The 14589-nt window shown below is 37.0% G+C and overlaps 1 protein-coding gene across 1 annotated transcript; it reads right to left on the bottom strand.

Annotated features, from left to right (window-relative positions):
• Positions 1 to 237: 237 nt before the first annotated feature.
• LOC139724922 (transmembrane protein 50A-like) lies at positions 238 to 8954 on the bottom strand. Its single transcript, XM_071636046.1, has 7 exons — positions 8834 to 8954; positions 7092 to 7293; positions 6315 to 6427; positions 4659 to 4726; positions 3598 to 3696; positions 1778 to 1841; positions 238 to 1245 (listed from the first exon to the last, which is right to left on the bottom strand). Exons 2-7 carry the CDS (start codon positions 7191 to 7193, stop codon positions 1200 to 1202), a joined length of 492 nt encoding a protein of 163 aa, XP_071492147.1. The 5' UTR covers positions 7194 to 7293; positions 8834 to 8954; the 3' UTR covers positions 238 to 1199.
• Positions 8955 to 14589: the final 5635 nt, after the last annotated feature.

The following is a 14589-nucleotide window of genomic DNA, read 5'->3' as shown; positions in this document are numbered from 1 at the left end:
TTCAGATATCGAGTATCTAGCTGGTATACATTTCATTACAAAGAGAAAACATATTTATATATTTACCTTTAACCCCTTGTGTGTATGCCATGTTACTACATGAGTCTACTTTACTTTTGCCTCTTGCTTTATTTTGCTTCTGATTCAAAGTAATGTATAAATAATTGTTGTCATCATAGTAATCTAACAAATGCATACACCATAATCGTGTGTTGGTATTTAAATGATTGTATGCATACACCATAATCGTGTGTTGGTATTTAAATGATTGTAATTTATGCACACAGTGCATCACTGAATATTCACAGTTCACAACCCCTGCATGATCAAAAGCCCCAAATCAATTGCTATTATACAAAGCTAGATTTATTTATCACAATAAATGCTTTTTCAAGAATGCCTTTTTTTTTTTGACAATGTGACATCACTTTGCCAAATCATGAAGGAGCCATGATTTGGTGCATATATGTAAACTTTATACTGTACATGTTTTGCTTCAAAGAGCAGCTAGAGAGATGAATGAACTAACTGAAATTCTCTTACAGATTATAAATTCATAAAATATATATAATTTATCTTCTTAAATATAACAGTAAGAAATGGTGGGACTATCTAAACTGAATTCCTTGAAGGTTGCAGTAAAAATGATGGAAATTTTGAGAATCGCATAGGTGACTGATCATCGTTTGTGTTTTATTTGTCATTTTTTTCTACATCATTACTTTGTGTGCTTGTCTTATTTGAAATATAGCATGGATGCATACTGATTGGGGACAAAAGATACAGTTAACATCACAGGTCTTCTGTGAACATCCTGTGGTATTTTGTAGCAGTACTCAATGAAATATACTAGCTAATTTTTTTGAGTTGATACACATCATTACAGGTAGTCCCTTTGAACATATTTGTTTTTTTGTGGAAAACGTATCGCTAATGATTTTTATTTGTACTCGTCATGTACTTTAGTGATTATGAGGGTCACACGAGGCTGCAGTCTTGGCATACTGCCACAATTTGAGATAAGGTTGCCTCCAGGAAATTTGGAAAGCAAGCAGCAATTTCACAACACTTTTCAGTATTTCTGGCGCTGTGGGTAAAGATTCCTTTCTCTGCAACCAGCCACCGACGTCATTTGAAGATCTGAGTTGAAGGTACACCACTTTGAGCAGTCTGCCACTGATTGAGTGGTTGGGGGCGGCTTATTCCCACAGTTCTTCAGTGCGGCCAAATTTAAAGACAAGCCCGCTGGTTCAAACAGAAACAAGATTGGCACTAGGTCAGGGTTCTTTTAGTTTCAGAGCTTAATGGCACAACTGATTGCAAATCTCCACTTATATCAATATTAATCAGGTAATGCACACGTTCATCCAGTTTAGCAACCCGCTCTTTATAAAAGAGGCCCTGTAAAGAGCGCAAGACAAGTCTCTGTCATATTAGGAAACTCCACTTTATGCGCTTTCTGAAGGACTGAGGATTTTGTTTCAAGCAGAGGGCAATTGAAAAACAAACATCACATTTCAGCTCGCCTCATCAAGTCTCTTTAAGGCCTCTTGACTGCATGGCAGACACACTGCGGTCTGAGCCAGCTTGCCCCAGGGGGCTATTCACTTTGAATCATATAGTACATAAATGAACTTCAGAACAAAAGCACCAACGACACAAACACACACAGACATACCCAGAAACATGAAGAATGATGAAATTGCAAAGAATAACATCATCTCTGGCATCATCAATGTCATTAAACAGGAGTCTTTCTGCACTGTCTGAGACTCACCTCAGGAAAATCAGAAAGTTTTCCAGGAAAACAGCCACTCCAGGGTAAGCATTAGTGTGCTGATCTGTGTGATAAAAAAACATTGGGGGAAAAAAAAACATTGTGGGGAAAAACATTACACACATATACATGCACAACATAATCAGCATATTTCTGTAGGTATATTGAATTTATTTTCTGTTTAAAGTTGCAGTGAAATCTTTCGCATTTCATCGGTTTCTACACATAATTTATTCTCTCCTTCCTGTCCTCTACTTCCATAAGTATAAATGGTTTTGACTGAATATCTTCTCCATCTCTACATTTCCTTCCTACATTGTATTACATAGGTAACCATGTTCTGTACTAATGTGTTAACATTTTGTGTACCTATTTGTGTATTATCCCGTTGAAGACTATTCTCATGTATACTCTGGCAGGTGTCTATGGGAAATGCGTGATTTGTATGGCAAACTCAGCTCATCCTCAACGGGTTTGAGGCACCCTGGTATTGTGTACAGGTGTAAAGCTGTATATCCTTCTACAGTTTGTTTTGTTTTGTTTTGTTTTGTTTTTTGCAATTAATTTGAATACTGCATGATGACATCAATCACTTACAGATTCCAAAGACAGGATCATAATCAGCTCATAGTTTTTGCAATACTGCAAGCCTCTGATATCACAATAGCAGTACTTTTGCCATGTGCACTTAATCAGTTTCAAGAACAGCATGAGATGCAAGTAGGGCATGCAATTTAGGTACACAATGTGCACATTATGGCTCAAAACCATGCATATAATTTGTAGTTGTGCATAGCTAGCCTGCTGTGGCCTGTTGTAATGCTGCAAAAATGGCTTCCACAGAAATGTCAAATCGAAGGTATGCCTCACTCAGCAAGAACTTCGCCTACCCATACAATATGACATAATAATGATTTTTGTTGTCCGATGGCATGCACACACTTCCAATCTCAGGGTTTGAAATGCTTTCTCGGGGAGATTATAAGTCCCTTAAATATGTCCTGGGACTTCCAAACCTTCTCAATAGCTTTACAGATTTTCAGGATGGGACATTTTGTATGTCTCATCTCATGCCAGTCATCACCTGTATAATGAGGCCTAGTCTCAGAGTGGTTCATATTAGGTCACATGGTGACTTGGCAGCGCTGCATCTACCAGCAACTTTCAGCCTACCCAATGATGGCTATAATAGTATGGGAGTACTATAATACTTTGCAAGTACCAGCCACTGTTGAAATGCCTTCCCTGCAATTACATCTACCCATGTTTAGCAAGAAATAAAACAAAATAGCACTCAATGCCATAGTTTGGTGTCATGGACAGTATGTCATACCTCACTAACACTCTAACATTGGAATTCGCCTGAAAAGGGAACTAGCTTTGGGTAGAAGCAGTCACACTGAAGCAGGGAATCAGTTATATCACATGAGCCACTTTCTGAGTAAATATCTAATAAATTGTACATTTCTACTTCACCCAATGGACAATTCTCTGTGCAATATCCCTAGGGTGACAACAACACATACCTAAAAAATCATCAAACTTTAGGAGAGCAAAAAATCTCTTACAGTTTTGCAACATTTTCACATAATAACATCAATCTTGACATCAAATACTGTAGAAACACTGTCTCAAACAACATTAAAATTAGTAATGTTTTAAAACACATTATCCATATTTCTGATATTCAAAAATGGGTTAGGAGGTTTTTTAAATACATGCCAACTGACATACAAGGGCTTGTCATCCAATGGACGAATACATCATGGAGATGAATAAAGAAACGCATGAAAAACAAACAAACAAACAGACACACTCACTTGCGGGATCAATGACGTAGTCCTCAAAAAGGATCCACATTGAGGCTATGAGGCCGGCAAAGGACAGGACAAAGCCAATGAAGAGCCATATTCTGGCACCTTAGGAGACAAAAAGCAAACAAACAAACAAATAAACAGAGAGCAAATTTTACACTTGAGCAATCAAAAGAAGTATAGATACAGTTTACAAGGAACACACCAAGAAAGCAATGAACAAGTGAATTTACTAACATCTTGCTTCAAATGATTTAATTCTGTCCCAATTTTGCAGTTTTTGTTACGGTTCTTTACTTCATAAATATAGGGCGGTATGAGAGTATGTGTATACTATTTGAATCCACACTTACTGCAAACATCAATATTTTCGCATGATTATTTTTTCGCGCTGGGCAGCTCAATAACATATTCGCCGGTTCTTGAATTCACACTGTGCAATTATCAATCCATTCAAAACATGTAGCTAAAATTGTGAAGATATTTTCGCAAATTAGCACCTTGATACCTTGATGCAGTAATCCTTCAGCAGCTCTTACAAGCTTTTGGCACTAGCCAAAAGTAGCGCGAAATATGTGAAAATTAATGTACCGCAAATATTTTTGCATTTACAAGTATCACTGTCTCCACGGAGGTTGACAATCATCAATGTTTGAAAGTTTATCCTGGACGTGAAACATAATATTGTGCTTGTTTGAATTTTGAAGGTGATTTGTGTCCAATTACATGTTCCCTCTTCCAAAACTCTTTTGGCAAGCCAACAACAAAACATCAATTTGGGTTTGTAGTATCTGTCAAGGCTTCGTTCACTGTAAAACTGATTCACAGAACACATAAAACATAAATATCAACAATTCAATTACACGACAACAGGTGACATGTAACAAGTCCGAGAATTCACTGCTGCTAAAAAAACAACAACAACAAAATCAAATAAGCAACGCCTTATTGATCCTGCACATGTTACCAAATGAACATTATGATTTCTTGTACATCTTAGTGGCAAATCTCCATGCGACACCAACACAGCATCATACCATGGGAGGAAAGTTTCCATGGCAACAAACCTGTTTGCCCAAGGCATCCCTCGTTGTATGAGTCTCCCCTCACTTGCCCACTGGACACAGCATTAATCCTGTGATGCAAAACATAATTAAATGAGAAATCCAGTCCAAATATAAGTTAGTTTGATAAGAAAGAGTAAAATATTATGAGTTCAATGGTACAATTTTGATCAAAATTTTGAAGTTTCACTATTTTTCCATGAAACAATTCTTGAATGGTCAATATGAATATGCAAATGGCAAAGTGAGCATGTCATCCCCTCTCAACTAACCATATAGTTTGTACATAAAATTTTGAACTTTTCAGTTTTTTAATTCAAATGCAATTATGCCTGGGGCTCAAATCCTTGTATATCTAACTGATCAGTATTATAAAGTTATTCAACCAGGAATAACATCATGTTTCAGACTTCAATGACAGAAACATTTAATTTTCATCACTTTTTTTGTTGTTGTTGTTGTACATGACCAATGGAAAATTGTGACGTTATGACATGATAGCTCACTCATCTGCATATTCATATCCACTGTACAATAACTGTTTTGCAAAAGATTAGCAAAACTTAAAAATGTCATAACTTCCTTATTTTTCATCCGATTTCAGTCAAATTTATACCGTTGCACTCGAAAGATTTTACTCTTTTTTATCAGACTAACTTATATTTGGACTGGATTTCCCCTTTAACAACAATTATCATGCATTGCACAGTCCATCCAAGAACAAAGTGATGTGCAATTCCCATTAGCTGTCTATTAAGATGTTTCTATGTCTCACATTTTTTCCCCCATCTCTATCAGAACTCAGAGTTTTTTGGGTTAGTTCTACGGATAAGTTTTAGTGAAACTCGCTACCATTGCACTAGCAGTCCTGAGAGTCAGATTGTCGAGCATATTAAAAAAAAAAAAATCACAGATATGAGATCCATTGAATCATGATTTGCAAAATGAGTATTACAGGGTTAAAGGGAACCCAAACCCAAAAAGCAATGTGGATTACATGAAAGCAGCAACATTAGTAGAACACATCAGTGAAAGTATGAGGAAAATTGGACAATCAATGCAAAAGTTACGAATTTTTAAAATTTTGGTGTTGGAACTGCTGGATGAGGAGACTACTAGAGGTTATGACGTATGAGTGGACAACAATATAAAGAAAATATAAAGGGAATTTAATAAGAATTCATTTTTCATGAAAATTACACATTCCATCAACTTGTTACTGACATATGTCAGGAGTAGCAACTATACGCCCTGCTTTCTGAAAGTGGTTAGTCAAGTGCTCTTTCATTATGCTAGAAAAGTGAATTTTTGTGCAATTCCCTTTATATTTGATATATGTGATTTGACACTGAGGCTTATCTGAAGTGCATTATTAGCCTAGCGTATGGCGACATTCTCGCATGTTGTTAAATTGGCAGTCCAGGAGAGATTTGCAAAATTCGTGAAATCTAAACCCTTGCAAAAATAAGAGCTTATACAATATCTCAGAGAATTTAGAAACTTACATGCCTATTGGTACAAACTGAAATGGCCTTTTTCTGCTAACGTGCAGAGTGGAACTGGCATACACCATCATTGCATGTTCTAAAGCAACCAAGTTGAATCCCCAAATATTTGATTGGTGCATTCCTGATTCAAATTCTTGTTTCGAATACTCACATGAAGAAAGCAACGGTGGAGACCACACCACATGTGTGGTAGGCATGATTCATCTCAGACTGACTGGGAAAAATGACCGCTGCATCAATGATGACCCACCAGCCGCTGAAAAACTGCAAGAAAGCACAGGTGATCCAGCTCAAAATCGGAATCAATTACAACAGCAACAGCGACAACTAAAACAGATCTAAGGCTCCATGTGAAAATAGACAAGTAATGTATACTGTCAGTCAAAAGAGCAATATCTACATTCTAGGTTTGAAAGCCAAGTAACAAGCACACACATACATGTGTACATATCCAAAAAAAGCAACAAAAACCACTCAAAACAAAGGATGGAATCATTCCACGAGTCACACTGTAATAAAATATGAAACAGCCTCACTAAAAAGTTGTACACATACATTAGATGACTCACACTCTAAACTTGGTAAGGTATTTGCAACAGGAAGAAGAAAACAACATCAAACAACAAGAAGAAGTATTATCAACTTTACTCGTACTTTTGAGGTGGAAACTTTTTCATAACTAATTTTGTATACTGGGTGTATTTCATGAACTCTGATGGTTTCTAATTACATGCATTCCTTTTTTACACAATCTAATATATCCAAATCATTTGCATGTAATTATTTCTCATGATAATTCTGTGGAGTATAAAATTGGGGAGACTTCCATATCCCTAAATTTCATTAAGACCTTTGGTATATCCATGTTTGAGAGAGAAAGAGGGGGATAAAATGGATGAGATTTGTACAACTGGGAGAAAGAGCTTACCAGAATGCCGGCAGCTATGGAAGCAATGAAGTTGCGCTTCTCCGGCAAGGTATCGCAGCATTCGTAGTGCGGGCACTGAATATTGTCCAAGCACCCTGACATGATGCTGAAGTCAGGTTATAAATCTGTTGTAGTCAAGAGCTTGTCTGGGCTGTGGCACTGAATGCTGGTATCGTCCTCGTGCTGTTGTATGGTGGATACCCTGTTGAATGAGCATTGACTCTATGTAATCGTATCAGCATCGTTTCTCTTGAAACCAAAATTCCAAACCAACCATTTTCAAGTTGACTTTGACATTTAAGAGAGTAGGGTCAGCGGAAACACAGGTAGAGTAATTGTCGCAGTTTACGGCCATGCATCCGTTCACAGGAGGTACCAACACCTTTGGTGATATATATCGCTGAACACAGCGACACCTCTAGATCTATACCGCACATTCACTAGCACACAACCAATCTAGTCTACAAAAAATCAACCGATGATATAGGCACAATCTCCAACAAAAGTGATATTTTCTTGAACCTTGAACCTTAAAGATGTAATCCCGATAGCAGCTTGTCTATAAAGCTAAACTGGGATGGGTGTGCGGCAGGGCTCTCCGATTCATCACAGGAGACTACACATCAAGGACCCCTGGCTGCCTCACCAGTATGAGGCAGAGGCTAAACCTACCCACCCTAGCATCAAGAAGGCAGGTACTTAAATTATCATCCTTCTTCAAAGCGGTCGAGGGGTTGGTCCCGGGTCTACCAATTGAAAATTTTCTGATCAGAACAAGACCTAAAAGAAATATCAAAATTAAACAGTTCAAAGATCACAAAACTCAGAATATTCTTGAAAGACAAGTGATAAACCATGATAAAGGGTTTAAAGTTCATCATTGTAACACAGAGCAATATAAACATTCATTTTTTGTGAGCACCCCCCTCGCTTGGAATCATCTCCCAGCAGCAGTAATCAACAGCCCATCTTCAGAAGTCTTCAGAAGCAAGGTAGAAAAAAGCCACCTTCGTTACGATTAATTTAGTTCGCGTCCTCTCTCCCCGCTGCACTATACCACACGGTCCAGCAGCGTATTGATCCAGATCCAGATCCAGTAGGCCATACTTATAGTGTTTAATATAGAAGAGTAGGTGACAGTGAAAAAGTTGTACCGGTATGTAAACTTTACAATTTTTAAAAAAAAAAATCTATGCAATTGTAAATTTATTCTTTCTCTTAAACATCTCAAATGTGCTCTACACATATCTTACAAATGGAACTGTCACATTAAGTGTTAGATGTGGGTCGGTTTGGGACTGCACTGTGTAACGTTAGACGTTTAAATTTCTTTGCAATTAAATTTACGTTAAGTTCCAATTCCCTAGCTAGCTAATCTAGTAAAATTTACTCACAATATGTAGTAGATTTCATCAGTTGACTATGGCCTTTTGAATGACCATGTAATAAAATATCACACGAAGTAGTAAACGACTGAATTACAATGATGATAAAACAGTAAAATTTGTCTAAATTCACATATAATTTGATTTTGCAGATTTCAACTGTTAACTGTGTTATCACAAACCAACACGAAAACATGCGAGTGGGCGGCCGCCGGCCCAGCAGCCAGGCCAAACTCTACGTAACAGAAGGTGCAGTATTTAGGCACTCATTGAAACAATATACATGAGACGTTGGGTTGGCATCAATATCATTCGCCCATCATTTATCAACTGTAGAATACGTAAATATGTTCTCACCGTCAAAACTGGGAAGAATGACGACTAGCACGTATCCTCACCAATTATTTAGATCTTGTAGAATACTGTGTGTAGAGTCTGCGTACATTACGTTAGTTACCTTTTTGAGGTGTGATGTATGTGTGTGTGATGTGACGATCCTCAAATCGTGAGAATGTTTACATATCTGCTATAGCGCTCTCAACGGCAACTACAGCATCATTTTTGTAATAATTTATTCTACCAGAAAATGCTTATTTGGAACGAAAAAAAAATGAATATTGAGAGAAAGCAGATGTTCAAAACAGATTACTAACATGTACAAAAAGTTTATGGCAGTGTAGATGTGGGCAATGTCTTAAGTTGACCAACAAGAACGGAACTATGTTATGCAAATGCATGTTGACTTGTGTCGATTCATACCCTCAACATCACTGTGGGGATAACGAATATTGAAATATATATTTTATTTTTCTTCTAGTCTTGGATACACCCTCAAAAAATGAAAAAACAAACTTCCTAAACCATTATTCACTTTGTGACGTCATCTTTCAATCATTGCTAACGTATTGATATCTTTTTAACAAAAGACATTGAAATGCACCCTATACCCTATCCCTACACCAAGCATATAACATACATGTTTCCTGCATGTCCTTTTAGTCATTATTTTTAGCAACATGGAAACATGCAAGTTATTCTCGAGAAAGGTGCATACCAATGTCTTTTAGTTATATTAGCACTTTCAGTGGTGGATCCGGGGGAGCGCACGGGGTGCACCCCCTCCTTTATATTTTGTAAAACAAAAGAAGCACAACGAAAAAAAAAATGGAGGGGCAATTGCGCCCCCCCCCCTAATTTTGTAAAGGCACCCCCTTTACAGAATTCCTAGATCCGCCCCTGACTTTAGCAATGATTGACAAAGGAGGCCACAGGCAGAATCTTGGTTTTGAAAGTTTTGTTTTTGTGAACTTGTCCAAGTAATCTAAAACAAACAAACAAACAAACTGAAGAATAAGTACTATAAGAATTACCATAGAATACAGGGAACATAACATTTAGATATTCGTTTTGCCACGGAGCCTCACAATATACGTGATGTTGAGGGTATATCACGAACCTACACAAGTCCATTTCCATTTCCATTCCCACGGGAGTTATTGATACTATGCATACTTATTGTTACCTTGAAAAATACAATTATGTTGTTACTCATAATCACATGTATTTTGTTAATTTACGGGGTTTTTTTATAAATCATTACAAACAAATAATGTTCTGCTAATGCATTGTTTATAATTTTCCCTGTTTATTTACTGGAAATGAAGATAAAGTTGAATTGAAATATGTATTTGCACTGTAAAGGCCCTTTACTCCTAGGTGGTAATTATCCAAATAGACGTCTTCATTATTTTTCTTTCCTTCTTTAATTCATTCATTCATTCCTTCCTTCATTTCCGTCTTCTTATTCTCCTCATTACTCTGTTTCTTCTTATATCATAATTTCTTCTTCTTCTTCTTCTCTTGCTTCTCCTCCTCCTCTTCCGTCCTTCTTCTTCTTCTTCTTTACTTTTTTTTTTCAGATTACCTGCCTGTTGCAAATCGTGACACACTATAATGCCATAACACAAAATATTAGCATCTTTTGTTGCAGAGTATTCATTATTATGAGCTCCTTCTTGGAGACATTTACAGTATTGCCGTAATTGAGAATTATCCTAATAATATTGTCAAAAGTTCCTTTGTGGAGATATTCATCGCGAGCTCCCTCATTTAAGTATCATATATTTCATAACAATGTGAATGATAATGTTTGATTTGCTTAAGATTCATAATGGTATGATTTGATGTATTGTTCAGGACAAGTTGTTTTGATAGGGTTCCATTTTTTTTTAACCTAACAACTTCTTTTTTTTTAAAGATGGACTTCGAGCAACCACATAAAGATGACAACAACAACAACAACAACAACGACATTATCAATATGGCCAAATGATAAAAGCATTGAATATGCCCTGCGAGAAGAATGCTTTTGGAGAATCTGAGCCAAAAAAAAAAAAAAAAAAAAAAAAAAAAGGTGGGGGGTCAAAGTCGCACCAGGCCCCGTTGCAAGAAAGTTGCAATCAATTGCAAATAATTGCTAATTTTGAAACAACCATTCTGATTGGCTCAGGGTCTGCCCTATTAAGAAGACATGCATGCAACAATGATTTTGATTGGCCAGTGACGATCAGTTGCAGTGGCGTATCTAGGGAAAACGGCGCCCGGGGCAAATGCGAAAATTGCGCCCCTAATTTCTGAAAAAGTGTTCAACCCCAACCCCATCCCGGTAGGGACTTTAAAAAAAGTCCACATGATATGCCTTTTCAAGCACTTAAAAGGGGTCTTTTGAGGGTGATTTAAATGTAATAAATTTAGATCAATTTTGACGAGCGAAAGCAGCGAGCGAGCCGAAAATTTTTGTATATTTCCGCGTCATCATCACGTTTTCTTCTTATCTTCTTCTTTTTTTGATAAATTTTGGCGAGCGAGCGCAGCGAGCGAGCCGAAAATTTTTGCATTTCAGCTTGGAATTCTTGTAACTTTTTGCCTATTAAATCTTACAGTTCTAATCAAGATATAGTGACGGCCTTATAGATAACGATTTATACCAACAAACTGAGGCGAGCATGTTGATAAATTTTGGCGAGCGAGCCGAAAATTTTTGTATTTCAGCTTACAAAACATGGAATTCTTGTCATTTTTTGCCTATTAAATCTTACAGTTCTAATCAAGATATAATGACGGCCTTATAGATAACGATTTATACCAACAAACTGAGGCGAGCATGTTGATAAATTTTGGCGAGCGAGCCGAAAATTTTTGTATTTCAGCTTACAAAACATGGAATTCTTGTCATTTTTGCCTATTAAATCTTACAATTCTAATCAAGATATATATAGTGACGGCCTTATAGATAACGATTGTTAATTTTATACCAACAAACTGAGGACTTGAAAAATTACTCTAAATTAGTACACACGAGTGAGCCGAAATTTGTATATTTCTGCGCCATCATCGATCACGTTTTGTTCTTATCTTCTTCTTTTTTTGATAAATTTTGGCGGGCGAGCGCAGCGAGCGAGCCGAAAATTGCTGTATTTCAGCTTACAAAACATGGAATTCTTGTCATTTTTTGCTTATCAAATCTTACAATTCTATAATCCAGATATAGTGACGGCCTTATAGATAACGATTTATACCAACGAGTTTTACTGAGGACTTGAAAAAATACTCTAAATTAGTACGCGCGAATGAGCCGAAATTTGTATATATCCGCGTCATCATTACGTTTTGTTCTTATCTTGTTCGATTTTGCTTTTTGCGCCCCCCCCCCCCCCCCCGGTATGTTCGACACCTTTGGCGCCCTCGTTTGATCAAATGAATGGGCGATCGCTTCAGAACGAAAGAAATAAAATTGCAGCCGCTGCTCCGTGTAATATTTTGCCTTCTAACGATGGCATGTGCGAACACAATATACATTGTCATTTTGTCCGCGTCATCATCACGTTTTGTTCTTATCTTCGTTTTTATATATTGCGAGCAGTTAGCGAGCGCAGCGAGAGAGCCAAAATTTCAGCTTACATAACACGGAATTCTTGTGTGAACACAATAAACATTGTCATTTTTTGTTTTTATCTTGTTTGATTTAGTTTTCTCTCCCCCCCCCCCCCCCCCCCACTTCCTCCCGGTCTGGGCGAGGGTTTTTTTTCTTCTTCTTCTTCTTCTTCTTCTTCTTCTTCTATTTTTTCTTTCTTTTTTTCTTCTTTCTTTCTTTTTCTTCTTCGTTTTTTTTTTTTTTTTTTTTTTCGTTTTTTCGTTTTCGGCGCCCCCAAGGAGTGGCGCCCGGGGCACGTGATCATATAAACGCAAAGTTTCTAGCAACGGGGCCCAGGTCGCCTGTCCTAAATTTCCGCCTGCTCAAGCTTCTTCGCTGTAAATACTTAATCGGTAGAGGGCACTGTGCAGCTTTGTCCGTGGTTCCCTTTTTATCCCATGATGAATGTATCTCTGTATACTTCTCTCTTCGCTTGTAATAAATCGTGGAAAGAGTTATAGGGAGACAAAATGAGTACACAGAATAGCAATAATAAACTCATGTGACTTCTTATTGATATTGACAATACACTAATAGAAGCAAAGTCGTTATCATCAATACAGTTGACTATAGGGGTCATTTGTTGCTGTTGGAGAAGGGTTGCGTATCTTTCCTATTAAATAAAATACTAAAATGTAAACATGCGATTATTATTGAACTGTCTTTGAATCTAAGTAAGATGATTTTAGCAGCAGCTCTTCACGTGTGTGAATTAGACACTTTATAACTATATCAGCTATAAATATGCTTCCTTAATTTCATGAAAGAGCGAATAGTTGGGCCTACATTGCGAACATTAGGATATAGGAAACACGAAAGTTATTGCATCTTGCACTATATTGGGCACTGAACAACATTAGTAAATGTTGAGTTGTGAAGTGGATGCACGAACTGAATGCAGTAATCAGGAAAAGTCTTTCTTGTTTGAAGAAGGCATTTCAATGTAAACTGTAACAATGAAATGGTAACTTTTAAACCAGTCTAAGGGTCATCAAAGAGGGCATAACTTTCAAGTCTTTCTTTCATCCGGGCTTTGTACGGTTACAGTTCGTTATTCCGAAGGTTCGTTATTCCTAAGGTTCTTTAGTCCGAAGGTCCGTTATTCCGAAGGTCCGTTATTCCGAAGGTTCGTTTTTCCAAAGGTTCGTTATTCCGAAGGTACGTTAATCTGAAAATGTGATAAGGTTTGTTATTCAAAAGGTTCATTAATCTGAAAATGAAATAAGGTTTGTTATTACGAAGGTTCGTTACGGACCCTATTTCATTTTCGGATCAACGAACCCTATTTCATTTTCGGATTAACGAATCTTCAGAATAACGAACCCTATTTCATATTCGGAGAAACGAGCCTTCGAAATACTGAACCCTATTTCATTTTTAACGAACCGTCGGAATAACGAACCTTCGGAATAACGCCACATAATCTATGTTCCGATTAACGAACCCTTTTTCATTTTCGGATTAACGGACCTATTATAGGTATAGGGAATTTGTGTGTTTCGGATTAACGAACCTTCGGAATAACGAACCTTCGGAATAACGAACAGCGCCCCTTTATACATGACACTAATAGGGCGCCTTCCAGTCATCCCTTTATGTTAGCATAATCTGACTCTTTTAGCAATATCCTGCTCTTATGTGATAGTGTAAAACAAAGTTGTACACTATTATTTTTGTTTTAAAACAAATAAGGTTTCTATTCCCCAAGGCAGAAGATTTTTTTTCATCAATATCGATTGATTTATTAGCTGACTGATTGATTGATTGATTCATTCGTTGGTTCATTCATTATCAATCAATATAAATTAGTTGTTCAGATATACTAGCATTCCAACCATCTGTCCAGCTATATTTTTGTTCACTTCTTTTTCTTTCCTTATCAATTAATTCGTCCGTTCATTCATTCATTTATTCATTCATCCATTCATTCATTCATTCATATAATGCCTTCATTCAATCATCAAAAATATTCATCAATTCATTTATTTGCTGTACAAAGGTAATTGGTGTCGATCATCAAAGCACATTGGGGCTTTTAAGGGCATGTTATAAGTTATAAGCTGAAATGTCATCATCGGGTCTGTGTATACTCAGTACAACTGTATTCAATTCTGTACGAAATCTGTTAGTGAGCCTCACA

This window comes from Diadema antillarum, unplaced genomic scaffold, assembly GCF_040938485.1.
Source record: "Diadema antillarum isolate AM-2024a unplaced genomic scaffold, OU_Dant_1.0 scf00000015, whole genome shotgun sequence".
NCBI classification, from domain to species: Eukaryota; Metazoa; Echinodermata; class Echinoidea; order Diadematoida; family Diadematidae; genus Diadema; species Diadema antillarum.
The sequence above is the reverse complement of the archived record's forward strand: the minus strand, read 5'-3'. Positions and strand labels throughout refer to the sequence as shown.

Bases quoted from the DNA above. Each gene is read 5' to 3' on its own strand.
- LOC139724922 (XM_071636046.1), bottom strand. From the start codon at position 7,193: ATGTCAGGGTGCTTGGACAATATTCAGTGCCCGCACTACGAATGCTGC. The intron at 6,428-7,091 runs GTAAGCTCTTTC...GCTTTCTTGCAG, and splicing joins CCATAGCTGCCGGCATTCTG to TTTTTCAGCGGCTGGTGGGT. The intron at 1,246-1,777 runs GTGAGTCTCAGA...TGTTTGAACCAG, and splicing joins AACTTTCTGATTTTCCTGAG to CGGGCTTGTCTTTAAATTTG.